Raw genomic sequence first — 15,118 nt, forward strand, 5'->3', positions numbered from 1 at the left:
AGAGTGGGGACTAGCATATTTGGTGGGGTTCAACTTATTTTAATTTAAAAAGTAAAACCCCCTTAATAGCTTTCACTTGAAATACAGATACATGTATATTTGAAATAACTGAAAAGAGACAAATAATAAATGTTCGTAACTTGTGTAATTCTATGAAAAGTAGATCTCACATAAAATGTTCTAGCTTATCACTTACCTGTCTGAGACTTATGAGCTCTTTTTCTCGTGCGTCTTTATCTTCTGTTGTACGTGGTGTATCTTTTGGCTTGTTTAACTGATATAAAATAAACAAATAAACACTCAAGGGATATAAATTATATATTTGCTACATCAATTACTGGGTACCTTAGTAAAAGCAGAATAAATTTCAATTGTTTACTGTAAACTGTGATGGTTATATAACATACTCATTTTCATTGGTTGGTACCCATTTTCATGGATTTCAATAATGAATGTGAACTACAAATTTAATTGTTCATCTTAAATACAAATTTTCTATAGGATTGTATGCAGACTTTGTCAACACCACAAAATCAAATATCCATAAAATACAATTTTTCCTAAATCAACAAATTAGAACCTATATCTTAACCTGACCAAAAGCAATAAGACTAGACTAGTTAAAGCATTAGTGGTTTTTGGTATAAAAAAATATATGTTACCTTTGCTGTAATTGTAGTAATCTGTGTGTCTCTTTCTCTTAACTCTTTCTTCAAAGTTTCTATTTCTCTTGTAAATTTACTTATTGTTGAGTCCTGCAATTAAATAAATAAATACATTTTTTTAAAATGGTGCTTGACATTTATATTGTACAAGTTATTTTATGAATTAAAATTTGCATACTGAGACAAAAAGTATGTGTGTTATCATAATATTTTTTTAGCTTTTGAGGATTCAGAAATAAGCTCTTACAGTATTTTTGATCACCCCCAATTATTTCAAATAGCAATTTTGTAACTATGGTTTCTAAATTTTCCACCTTAACATAAAGATAAAGTATAGGACACCTTTTCTCCTTGACAAAAGTCACTTTAGCATAAGTGAGGTAAATGTATTAAACTAACATTTAACATATTGGTGCTTAAAGCTAGAATGCACAAACCAGAGCATAATGCTACACATAGGTTACACAAACTATAGCATAAAGCTACATGTAGGTTTCACAAACTATAGCAGAAAGCTACTTGTAGGTTACATAAACTAGAGCATAAAAGACTATATGGCATGTTAGTAAATAGGAGTGTTAAATTTCACTGGTTGATTTTTTTTACTTTTATAAAAATCTGATGACAAATGAATCCAATTATACATTTTCTAAGACTCTAAGTGAATAAATCTTTAATTAACATTGACTTGTTTATCTGTATATGATCAAAAGTATGGTAAATAATTGATTCTCAAATATTTTCTTTTTTTTATTTCAGCCAATTTTCATTAACTACTCAAAATTGGCCAAAACTGCCACCCCGTAAAAATAAATAGCAATACAGTAAATGGAAAGAAAAATGTAGTGCTGTGAATTCATTACTCCTCATAGCATACCAGTTTTTATTGATACAATGATGAAAGACAATTTTTATTAAAGGATTATTGTTCATCTATAAAGAAGGACAACATTGATTATGTTCAAGAAACCAAACCAAAAGTTACAGGAATAAGTTCTCCTAAATCGTTTAAATTGGTACTGTACTCATAGTATGAATTCACAGCTCATGTTTTTTTTTAATATCTAGCATATAAATATATGGTTATACAAATAGGAAAACAGAATCAAATCAAGCATGCAATGTAATACACAGATAATCACATCTTTTATTAATACTGAGAAAGAAATTAGATATAACAAATGTGTGAGGTGCATTTCAGTGCTGGTGCAAATCTTCCACCCAAACCACACCCATCAAGAATTACAGAGAAAAAGCAAAGCATGCATTTGTGTACCACTCGACTGAAGAAGTCATGCCTGACTTACTTTGCTGGACATATCACGCTGCATCTGGGTGACAAGTCCAGTTGTAATGCCCTTGTCTTTTTTAACACGTTCCAACTCATTTCTAACATTGTTTAATTCTTTATTTTTCTCTGCTATTTCTTCAGGAAGAAGAACTTTTGTCTCAGTGGATTGCAATAATACAAGCTGTAAATTTTAAATGGTAAATTTATGGCACAGTTTTTACAGGATCTTTAAGAAGGAACAACAGATTTTATATCATTTGGCAAGACTTTTTGGATATGAATACATTCTTTTTTACAGAATAAATTGATTCAATGTATGACAAAACACAAACAATTACTAGACAATGTTGTTAAAAACTGAACTTCACAAATTTAGTAAAAAAAACATGTAAAATGGGACACAAAACATTTTAGGCAAGCACACCAATACAATCTGTTACATTTAATCAAATTTCTTGGTAAGATATTACATCTTATGTTTAAATATTCTTTTGATATCAAAATGGTCTTAAATTTTTTCAAGGTAAATTTGCATTACCAAAAGCAAGCAGTCATGGCACCCACCAAACATCTACCCTAAAACCATACATTGCAAAAATCTGCATAAACTTAACCATATGTGTCTATGCTAAGCCAGGAATCTGTAGTTAAGTGTTTGTCTTCTTATTACTTTCTCTTTCTATTTTATTTCAAATAAATTAAGACTAAATAATTTCTTTTGAACTGCCTTGAAGGAAAAGCAATGGCAATGGAAGTTAAAGTCATTTTGTGAGGAAGGTCTCTCATTACTGAATTCAAAATGCTACAATGATCATTCTTTTACAGTGTGGCTGTGTCATTGGCCCTTGTGTTTTATAAATTTTGTTGCCTTTATCGCCTTATTCAAAAAAATATGTAAGTAAAATATTTTTGAATATATTCTGCTTGAAAGGATTATTCCAAAAGAAACAAAACTTCATGTGTCTCAACAAGTTACATCTAGCATGAACAAAACAAACATACACAACATTTGTATTTGACCCATGACTTACAATAAAGTAGTTTTCAATTCAACAAACTATTTCAATTAGCTTTCCAACTAAAATCAAAAATTAAATGCATGTGTTAATTGAAAACTATCTTTCTCACTAGGGGAGATAACTAAGATATTTTATCACACATCAAAGGGGTACAAGCTACAAAGATAGCTGTTTTTCTTCATTAAAATGTCAGTTACATTAGTAAGCCTATATCATGGGTCAAATCATGTACAACAGTTATAATTAGCAGACATTCACACTAGTGTTAGGTGTAGACACAAAAATTATATGTTTTACAAATTATCTACAGAAAGAATTCGGGATTTGAAGCTAAGAAGTTTTTAATTTTAAATTGTTTTGCAAATAACACACTTCCTGGGTCTTAAAAGTAGTTAAAACAAAAAGGTAAAAAAAGTTAAAATTTCTCTATTTCTTTCTCAACACCAGATTTGTATTTTGAAATTTGAAATGCCATTAATGATTCTCAACAGCAATTCATACAGATAGTAAGTACACATTTCATCAGAGCCTGAAGCAGACTACTGTATATGGTAAAAATTCATAAATAATGTAAGTCTAGCAAAAATCTGGATGATTATCCATTTGGTATATCATATCTTTGAATAAATTCAACCGAAACCTAATTTAACCATGAATTTAATTTCTCCTAACTAGTTAAACATATATCATATCTCTGAATCTAACTTTAGCCAAAACCTAATTTTACCATGAATTTAATTTCTTCTAACTAGCTAAACCAGTATTAACCTATCAATTATTACCATCTATCCAGTTAATGGATTGACATTTTAGTGAATAAATTGTGATTAACTTAGAATTACCTCTTCAAGTTCCTATAAAATTAAACAGAGTAAATCTAGTTTAAATTTGACAATATGGTCATTCAAATTCTCAAATTCATAAAAATAAACAAAACATTGATCATATAAAAGTAAAAACCCCATAATAAGAGAATATACTTTTGCATTTTCAAATGCCCATCTTTAAATTAATGTGACAAGAATTTTTCATCTTCAAATTTTGTTTAATTACTTGGACAGATGACTTTTAAATGATAAAAATTCCTAGAAAATAACTTAAAACAATTCACCTAAAATGTGTCTATCATTTTTTCCTTACCTGTTCCCTTAAAGCTGCAATTTCCTCCTTTTTGGCAGTGACTTCATTTTCTAAATGTACAATTCTCTGTGTGAAGTCAGGGTCATTTCCCATTATTAAAGGCTGTTGGTATATCCTCTGTTGAGCCTCTGAGAGCTGAGACTGTAATAATTGTATTTGTTGGTCTTTTTTATAGGCTTCCATATCCATAGCACGCAGACGAGAAACTTCTTCTTGTAGCTGCATTATCCTTTGTTCCTGCATACATAAATTGAAAATTGGGAAAACATTTCAAGAATGGTGAAAATATTTCAAAAATTGTTTACCCTTCTTCCACATTTTGTATGAAAGTTGCAGAGTCCATTTCCTGCTGCATCGAAAAACCCCAGAAATCTTCAATGGATTTTCTTGCTGTGCTGAAGACCCATTGGTGGCCTTTGGCTGTTGACTGCTTTTTGGTCAGGTTGTTATCTCTTTGACATATTCCATTTCCATTCTCAATTTTATAATATTTTCATAGTACAAAACAAGAATGTGTCCCCAGTACACGAATGCCCCACTCGCACTATCATTTTCTATGTTCAGTGGACCGTAAAATTGGGGTAAACCCTCTAATTTGGCATTAAAATTAAAAAGATCATATCATAGGGAACATGTATACTAAGTTTGAAGTCGATTGGACTTCAACTTCAACAAAAACTACCTTGACCAAAAACTTTAACCTGAAGCGGGACAGACAGACGGACGAATGAACAGACGAACGGACGCACAGACCAGAAAACATAATGCCCCTCTACTATCGTAGGTGAGGCATAAAAATGTATTCAAATTGTATGACAAAGAATAACTTATTTGCCTTCTCCTCTTTTATTTTTCTGTTATATTTAAGAACATTGAAAAGGTGGACCTTTGGTATATATAAAGAAATTCTAAAAACCTGCTCATGATAATGATTAAGAAAATCATTCATACCTTTTCTTGAAGACGTAAAGTTTCTGATGAAGTTGTTTGCTGTCTTGCATTACCAACCCAACCACAACTTGATGTTGCTAAAAAACAAAAATGTAAACAATAATTTCATGTCTGATTACAAAAATGTTAGTTTAAATACTGGTAGAATTAAATTATGCATTTCAAAAAGTGTTACCCAAAAAAATAAGGGGGGGGGGGGGGGGGGCATTGCAGGGTTAAGTTGTCAAATCATTAATCTTAATCTCACATTACCTTTTAAAAACCGTATTCATATTTAAAATAGTACTGAGACGAAAAATAATTTCAAAAGTACACACGGATCCAAACAAATTTTAAAGTCTCAATTATTATGTAACTAACTGATATTATCTAGGCAGTGGAGAATAGAATATATAGTGACATAATAGATAATAGCTATTTCTTTCACATTAATGTGAAGTAAACTATATGAGTGAATGTTATTTTATCCAACAAAAAACAAAATGCTTCAACAAAGAAAAAGAAAAGAAATGTGTTCCATAGTAATAAGTAAATCAACACTATATAGCGTGCAACTAACAGTTCCCATGTTTTACAGTCAGTGAATTATGTCTTTATGAATCAGTTTATTCTTAGAAAAACACTGGGGGGGACTTCTAAGATTGTCTCCATCTGTCTTGATTGTTTTTATGGGCAAATGCTATAGATAAGAAACTACCACAAACAAATATCGTGGGAACCATCTGAACTCTACAATTCTATTAAACTTTTAAATATGTTGCTTTGTTTTTGTGTACTAGCTAGAATTTGATATTTCATTTGGGTGATCATATTCCTTGAGACCTATACTTCTTCTTTTTGTATTCAACATAACATCAGGTACATTTTTTTACTTTCATCGTTGTTCAACAGGAGATTTTTTAGATTTTGTATGTTTTTGTGTTATAAGAGGGGTTGATTTTTCATTTTTGTGACCTACTCCTTCCTTTCATATTCAACATGAGGCACAATCTTATACTTACGTCGTTGTGCAACAGGAGATGCCACTGGTGTTCCACCAATGGTCTGAAACTTTTCAAATGCATTAGTTGTAGTTGTTCCCCTTCTTGTTGCTCCAGCACTTAGTGGGCGACTCCTGAGAGTAGGTGGGCGTGGTGCAGGACCCTGATTGACAGGTGTCCAAACTGTTGATGGAATGGTAAATGTTGAAATTCCAGTCTGGAGATATGGAAGAGGATTGGACTGAGGTACTTCTACTCCAGTGTAACCACCAGCGTCTGAGAGGAGAGTCAAGGGTTGTGTCCATGCTGGTCTTTGCTGAACAGGTGGGTAGCTTATCTAAAAATAAAACAAGAAAATATAGCTTACTGTGGATTCATTTATTTTCGTGGATACCAATTTTCGTGGATTGAAGAAAACTTGCGTATTCATGGTTTTGGCACAGTCTGCATTCATTCCTTTAGAAAATGCGTAACATCTAAATTCGTTGTTCTCCTGTACCCACAAAATCCACGAAAACTGGTATCCAACGAACATTAATAAATCCACATTAGTATATTGCCTGCATCTATGTTTCATCTGATCATTTTCCTCGTTAAGATATAAAGCAATAAAAATTTGCATCATTTGTATTACTAATGATATCATAAAATAGATTTTTATCTATGAAAAGTGACTTAATGTTAAGGAATTTGCTTTGAGACAGGGATCTTTGTTCCAAGAAAAGAAGTGGAAGATAAGTAAAAAGCTGAAAGCACTAACTACTACTCTGCAAGGTCATAAACTTTTAAAGTACAGAAACATGAGATATGCATCCATCAAGCAGTTTCAATATATTTCATTTCTAGCTAATTAAACATGATTCTGAATAACAGGAAATCTCAAGGCTTTCAAACACTGGAAAACATGGAAAGAAAAATGAAAACAAAATTGAATCAGATAGGCAACCTACTTTTGAAAAGGAAATCTTTTGATGAATCAACACTTGCAGTATAGTGCACTAATAATAAATTCAATGTGTTAGATTTAAATCCTTATAAAGAAAAGACCCATAATTCAAGTAAAGAAATGAGAACAAATATTTGTATAACCATGCTGCATGTATAAAGAAGAACCGTAGAGCATTAAGAGGAATTCAGATTGATGCCATGTTTATTCAAGGTTTATTTTCTATTTACCTTTGTTCATGTATTTAAAATTTATATTTGACAGGTGCAATAATTCCTCAATACCAGGGGGGAAAATGCATGTTTTAAATAAATTCAATATACTTTACTTGATAATAAATTTAATTTCCTATTTCAAACTTTTGGAAGTATAATTTAAGTAATGTTCCATTCATCAATTGAATAAATAAAATATACATGAAGATAGAATATAAATGCTAATTAAACACTGAAAGAAGACCATGTACAAGAAGGTGCTTTTTCAGTTTGAACATATCAATGCATGCAGCTATCAGGTGCGGCTCCCAAGGGAGGGTTCAGTGGGTTGGAACCCCCCTTATTTTTTAACAATCCATGAATTTGAATGGGGACATATTGGAAGAACCCCCACCCCCTTTATCCTGGGTTAGGAAACCCCCCTTTTGAAAATGGCTGGATTGGCCCCATTAAAGAACTTAAGGCTGCAGGTAAACACAATAGGGTTTGGGGACAGATTAAAGGCAAAGTGGTCCAGGACATACATTTTCCATTTATTTGTTCAATTTAAGCAGGACTGGGTGCCAATAACCCCCTTGAAACAGGCCCTGATTATATGTCTCACTGAACTTCCTAGTTACCAAACTACATGTTTAAGGGGTTGTGACATATGAGGGCCCTCATGGGGTTTTTGATTATGTGATTACTTGGCCGTTTTTTTAATGATTATTTGATTATTAAGCCAAATATTTCATGATTATTTGATTACCTAGGACTGTATTTTTAGTTTATGATTATTTGATTATTAAAGATAAGCAAATATTTAATGATTATGTGATTATATTGGCAAAAAAATGGTGATTATGTGATTACTAGGACCCCCCCCCCCCCATGAGGGGCCTCACATATGGAAGGTCAATCACATATAAATTCAATAAAGAACTTTTATTCACTGAATACTTCCATATACTGGATACTTTAAAATGGTGTCAACTGGTGTCCAATAGTTTAAATTACTAAGATAAAAGAATAACAAAGAGGAAATCCAGTAGAAACAGTTGTTTTTTTCTCAGAGCAATTCTATGTACTGTATCAGTAAACTGGAACAAATCATTTCCAGACTACCAATTATGCCTTAATATATAATGTTAAAACTACATTTTATTGTAAGTCATTGACAATTAAGTCATCATAAATACAGTTGATGGTCTTTTGTGGAAGTATAAACGCATGAGGAAATTCAATTAATAAGCAGATAGAATCTCCTTAGCTTGCATCAAGTCTGCACAGATTATCCAATGAACCTGACTTTTCTATCATAGCAAATTTTGTTAACTATACAACAACTTCACAGAACTTTTACAAATACACAAACCAAAAGATTCAAAATCAAAAAGCATATACTTTTTCAGGCCTGACAAATACGATAGTAATGATGTATTAGGGGTAAACACTTTCCTAACAACAAACAGAACCGATTTTTCCAATAACTTGATTAAAAGTAATTCTGATACAATTAATAGCAATCACGTAACTCAGCGTGACCCTTACTTTGACAATTGACAGCAATTAAGATGTTATAATAAAACAATTAATTAAATTAATAAAATGAAAAGAAGAAAATCCATTGAAACTGTCTAATCAAATGTAAAAACATTGTTCGAACATAGCGACTATTGATTTTAACAGTAGTAGGTGTTTGAAAATTAGTACAAAAACCTTTTAAAGTTTAAACTGAATTGCTTTGTCGTGTTGACTCAACAGTTTCTATGTACAAATGTGTATATGGTGTTGTTCTTTCTTATTCCAAATTTATTAGTTTATCAACATTGTTTTAAATGCCTTCAGCTTATCATTCCAAACTATAAAATAGATTGAAAGATATATTCATTCCAATATAACTAGGGGGCATATTATCTAATAGTCATTGTGAACACCAAATTCATGCATTGCTATGCATCAAATGCACAACTGTGAAATCTTCTACTGACCTTTTTAAAATTATTGGGTAAAAAAATCTTCCTATCTTTGTATTTATAGTCATTTATAACCTAAAGTGGATACGAGTCTGCACAATGCAAACTTTTATCGGTTCTGAATAAAAATGTTAGTAGAAAATAGAATTTGAACTGCAACTTAAACGAAGATTGGAACAAGTGTTCAGTCATTTTCAACAGAAATTTCTTTTTTTTTGTTATTCATCAAATAATTGCAAGACAAATAACTTTCATGACACCATTTTGAAAAAAAAGTCTATTCATTCAAATTAGTCCACAACAATACAATGTAGTACATATACAGAGGTGAATCTGTTTTATAAATAGGATAGAACTCATTTTGCATACCAGTAGATAAACTCAAGAATTCATCCAACAGAATTTTAGCAAAGTTTGAAATTAAACAATTTACTCAAGTCAGTATATGTATATTCTTTAGCTTTTGGAGTTTAATGTACTCAAGTCAGTATATATATATTCTTTAGCTTTTGGAGTTTAAAATTGAAAAGGACTAATTCTAAAAATAAAAAATCTTGGATTAAATGTATATTTCATACTCAGTATCTGAACTGACCAGGGCACTTTTCTTAAGATCAAGTTTTTATTTTAATTCAGTTAGGAATGTTAAAACCACCTGAATATAAAAAATGAAAATGTTCTGCACTAAGCCTAAGACTATGGTCTAAAGTCAACATTACCTTACTATTATAATAAGTCATCACAGAATTTTAATCCAACAAATTTATAATCCTTCACTTCGAATCACTTTACTTTGAATTTATTTTCCACGTATAACAAACGTGTATTTTTGTATCTATATTATTTTACTCCATTATACTGTATAAATTCCTTTAATCATATCCAAATAGAACAGGAATTGTTGAAAGCAAATGCACCAAAAAACATGTGCATCTTTGTTTTACTTTTCGTATTTGTGCAAACTTGGTTGCCAAGAATTTGTTCTATCACAAAAATCAATTGTTTAAAGTTAACTAAACACCAGAGTAACAATTGACTTGTCTTATCAGTGACGGCTATAATTGGCCAAATTTTTCTAATTATTGACAGACAATATTTACACACAGTAACACAATATAACAAAAATGTTATAATTAAACATGCTCAAATTATTTTAAATCCTTGATATATGTCTCAAAACGTATGTGTTAGTCAATGAAAATCCTCCCCTCATAGATATGTGACAACAAGTCTAAGACTGATCGTTTGAAGATATCATCAAAATTTGCTATAATTAATAACCTGTGAATCGATTTATAGATGATCGCACATGGCGGATCAATCATTCTACCGATCAATGGAGTAGGAATTATGGAATCTTTTGACGAGGGATTTAAAGTTTTAACAAGGTAGGTATATATGTAAACCGATAAATGTAAACCTAAAATACATAAAAACTTCCAATTAAAAGTTGTTCTCAAAAGAATAGGATATAACTGTAATGGTAAAGAAAATAGTTCTATTACAATGTAAATTGTTTAAAAGTTTTGAGGATAATGGTTAAAGTTTGAAAAAGTTAAATTTTAACACCTGAAGTACACGTATGGGGTAAATTGGACAACTAAACATTATCATAAAGATTTAATTCAATACATATGTATTAGCAATTACCTGCTAAATAAAATTTTCAGTAAATAAATAAAAATGTTAGATCACTATTTGATATGAGTTATATTCATTGTTTAGAAAATTTATTAAAAAAAAATTACATTCTATTTAAAAATGAATTTACATTGATTAACCTGCAATGTGTTTGTACTTAAAAACTGCAGACAATAATTGTGATATTTGTCAGAAAAAAGATTGCATTTCAAAATTTAAGTATAACAGAAATCAATAAAAACTCAATTTACTTCAGAGATCCAGTATTTACCCGACCTCAATAGTAACCAAGATAAATATTAATGCATGTCTATATTAAGCTTAAATGAGAAAGGCATATCTAATTGAGAGTTAAGCTTATTACGCCATTAATTCAGACTATTTAAGCATCTTTATGGTAGTCCACTCAGTCAGATTATTGATGATTTTATCATTTATTTATAGTATCTTCAGTGAAAATCAGCCTATCTGTGCCATTAAATAAAAGATAAATACCTCTCATTTATTGTTTAAAGTTTTCTCACATGCCATTTTACAATAAATATTTATCTCTGATGAATTGAAGATTAAGTTCATTGTTGGGATTTAGGTAAAAGAAGTTTTGTAAACTCTCTATAAACACAGACTTTCTTTATCTTTACAATTTGTCAAGTTTTGACAAGGTAATATATTTAACCTGTAAATATAAACTTTTTAAAAAACATATTTCTGAAGTTCATACAGTAAGGTTAAAATTGAAAAGAGAGGCCCACTATAATTGTAATCTTACGTTCTTCTACAGTTAATTGATTTTTTTTTGTTCCAATTGATAACCAAATAATAGTAATAATGAATCCACAGTATAACCTTAATTGCAAAACAAAAATAGTTTATGCTGTGTTATCAAATAAGGAATAAAACTTGCAGATGCTTTTAGATTATCTTGAATTCATAAGCAGACTTATCAGACATGTAATAAGCGAAATCTTTTAGCAGTGCATAATAACATACTCTTGCACAATACAGTCAATTTATTTGATAGAATCTGTACCAACACTATAAATAAAACCATGAAAAAGGACTTTTAAGAAAATAAGTCCTATATTAGAGGGTTTGGATGGGGTTAAATGATTAAAGAATAATGCCCTTAAAAAATGAAGATTAGAGAATAACGGGCAAAAAAATTAAGATTAGAGAAAAAAAGGGGTTAATTTTTTGAAGATTTGAGAAAAAAAGGGGTTAATTTTTTAAAGATTAGAGAAAAAAGGGGTGAAAATGAAATGTTTACAGAATAACAGACCCCCCCTCATCCAGACCCTCATATAAAATACATTCATATCTGTCCAAAGTGTATAAGAAACCAAATTTGCATGAACGAATTGAAATATCGTGTCATAGACATACAAGACATGCATATTGTTAGCTAAAAGTTAGTCCTTTTTTACACAATTTAAAATTCTTCTTCAGAGCTTCAAATGCAAATACTGGTAGTATAAAGCTTTTTATCAAAGTTGTATTTATATTTTTTAAATGGTTGAATGAAAATTTATAACCATGTAATATATTTGAATGCTTCATTTTTTAAAGATTTAAATGATGAAAAGAAATAAATCATGAAGCGCATATTCAATTCATCATACTTTAAAGTTTCATTTTTTAAATTTATATACAATATATCTTCAATGTTGTACCGGAAGTTTGATCAAAGTAAATATAACCACCTAACAACTACTGCTGGGTTTGTAATTTTCTTTTTAATCAGTTCATCGCACACTAACAAATACAAATACTTTTAAAAATGGGAGATAACTCTAGTTTAAAATTATGTATTTAAATCTTTTAAAATAAGACTTCAGCTAGAGCCTGCTCTTTTGGTGTTTTTTTTAAATAACAAATAAACTTATCATATAAACCATTATTAAACAAATTTTCGTATTTGAAATGTTTTTTTGTGAGAGAAAAAAAAGGACAAACTTTTTATAAATACTTAGAAAAAATATAAGAGATAGATACGACCCAATATTCCTCTATATCTCTGACATGCAGAATCCATTAAAATCTAGTGTATGAACGTACAATGTCATATGTACAATATATTTTGAAAGTATACATTTTGCGAGCTTAATGCTGACATCAAGGCAGTGATATATTTATGGAGGTTATTGTGGTGTAAAAACATTTTACACTATCTTATGCTATATTTTTGTAGAATAATTATCCCTTCCACGATATTTATCTGAATGCATTCTACATAAATGTGTCTACCTTTTTTGAACGGTACATATGTGTACAAAAAACATAAATTAATTTTAAAAGGTTTATATTTAATATTATTGTGTATTGGTTCATGCAGTCACTGACCTACATATACTACATTATAACATGTAATTGACAGCTTAGTTGAAGGCTTGGTAAGACACTAAAAAGGTCAAAATCTACAGAATGTGTTTCTTATTATATGTCTTATCCCTTGTAATTGTAAAAGATTACCCTAGCTATTTAGTCATTTAATCAATACATTCTAAAACAGCAGACCAAATAATGTATCTATTTCTGAATGCTGAGCAGTAATGAACTTATCTTAATTGTGTATGATAAATGTCATAAAAGTAATAAAATTAACAAAATTCTATAAGTATGATTGAATAAAGTTCATAAGAGTACAGAAATGACAGACATGTATGTACAGTTTCAAGCAGACAAAATGACATGACTGTCTCAAGCCATGGATGTACTTTGCAGAGATCTACAAATATAGATTGCTTATTAAATGTATAATAATGCCAAAACAGTTATCTATCTTAATAATCCTAAATGTATTGAATGTGTGGAATTTCCCTTTTTGTATAACAATATTATACTGAAAACCAGATCAGGAAATATATTATTTTTGTAATATTTTTATCTAAGGATTGACCAAAAGCATTGAGCTGACATATGCTGGTGGATGTATATTAACTCTTATAGAAAACATTAAAAAATATCATAGATTTTACCTTTAATTGTATCACACATAATTTCACAAGCTTGTAAATATTTGATGGTGAGGCACAACTTGAAAAGACTTATTGTCTGTAGTTATACCTTTGTAACTGTCATTCCAAGCAATATTATATTACATGATTTATGTGGACATACCTGTCGATATCTAGATAACTGATGATAGAAAGAAGTTTTCTACAGAAAAGAGAGAAAAACAGTAAACAAAGGAATAGGAAGAGCTGACGAAAGTGTGTCAACTGTATTCAAGATATCTAAGGAAAACTTGAACTCTCAATCCAATTTGACTTGAATTTGTCTTTTGACTCTGTAAAACTGTAGTACAATGTACCATTTATAATATTATTAAATGAAATGATTAACTTGTTGGAATGTACTTGCAGTCCCTTTTTTCATAACAGCAGAAACATAATAAGAAGTTGTATCTTTTTTGACACAGTTTTCATTGATCTAGTACAGCATATTTTCTATTAGCAACCTCCTGCAACAGTAAAATATCAATGCCAATGTATTATGTCATCTATTATGAATGATAGCAATGTCTTCAACACATTCAACATGAAAGACTTGAAAATAAGCTTTCCAGTAAAGATACTTTGGAGTGGAGAATATGGTAGGGTGAAGTAACAATTGTGGTGAATGTTACAATGTTTTTCAAAAATGTTCAACTTGATATTCCAAACTATCACACCTAGCAAGATATGAATTAACATGTAAAGTGTGAAGTGAAAGTGTTAATTGACAAATTGGTTCAATACAAATTACAAACGGAAAAAATATATATTTCATGTATTTTGTAAATTTATTGAACACATAAAAACACCAACACCAAAGTTACAAGGGAATACACAGACTCTTTTTAATGAATCTTTTCATTGTCTGAATAAGAAGGTGGAAACCATCATACAGAAATTTACAATATGTATTCAATCTTTTAACATAGTTAATTATTTCTGATTTTTTACTATCATTTTCCAAAAAAAGGACAATCAAGATATATTTTCTAAAGTTACTAAAACACAGGTTTGTTTATAACTATGTCTGACACTAATGCTGTTGTTTATGAAATTGAAATATATACACAAGCTAATGATAAAAAGTAGGAGAAAGATAGGGTTCTTTTAACTTCTTTAAAGACATTTAAAAGATGTATGCACTATTTGTTTTTGTGACTGCTGTTAGTCTGTATGTAAATTCCATTTCAACATGCAGTAAATTAAATGTTCACTATATAAATTGCAAGATATTTTAATTTTAAGCCTTTTAATATTTCTAGATTCTTATTGTTTGTGTAATTTTGATGCACTAGTGAAAGCAAGCTTTTATCCTCAAACAA

The 15,118-nt window shown here is 29.8% G+C and overlaps 1 protein-coding gene across 2 annotated transcripts in view; it reads right to left on the minus strand.

Annotated features, from left to right (window-relative positions):
* Window positions 1-15,118, minus strand: part of LOC139501268 (forkhead-associated domain-containing protein 1-like) — a 32,036-nt gene that overhangs the window by 13,928 nt on the left and 2,990 nt on the right. For both annotated transcript variants that reach the window (XM_071290297.1, XM_071290299.1), the window contains 6 exons: window positions 6,068-6,383; window positions 5,067-5,143; window positions 4,116-4,352; window positions 1,973-2,137; window positions 663-755; window positions 197-274 (listed from right to left, as the gene is read on the minus strand). In XM_071290297.1, the coding sequence (XP_071146398.1) occupies window positions 197-274; window positions 663-755; window positions 1,973-2,137; window positions 4,116-4,352; window positions 5,067-5,143; window positions 6,068-6,383 (966 nt within the window). The remainder of the gene's footprint in view (window positions 1-196; window positions 275-662; window positions 756-1,972; window positions 2,138-4,115; window positions 4,353-5,066; window positions 5,144-6,067; window positions 6,384-15,118) is intronic.

The sequence above is a fragment of the Mytilus edulis genome, chromosome 13 (genome assembly GCF_963676685.1).
Source record: "Mytilus edulis chromosome 13, xbMytEdul2.2, whole genome shotgun sequence".
NCBI classification, from domain to species: domain Eukaryota; kingdom Metazoa; phylum Mollusca; class Bivalvia; order Mytilida; family Mytilidae; genus Mytilus; species Mytilus edulis.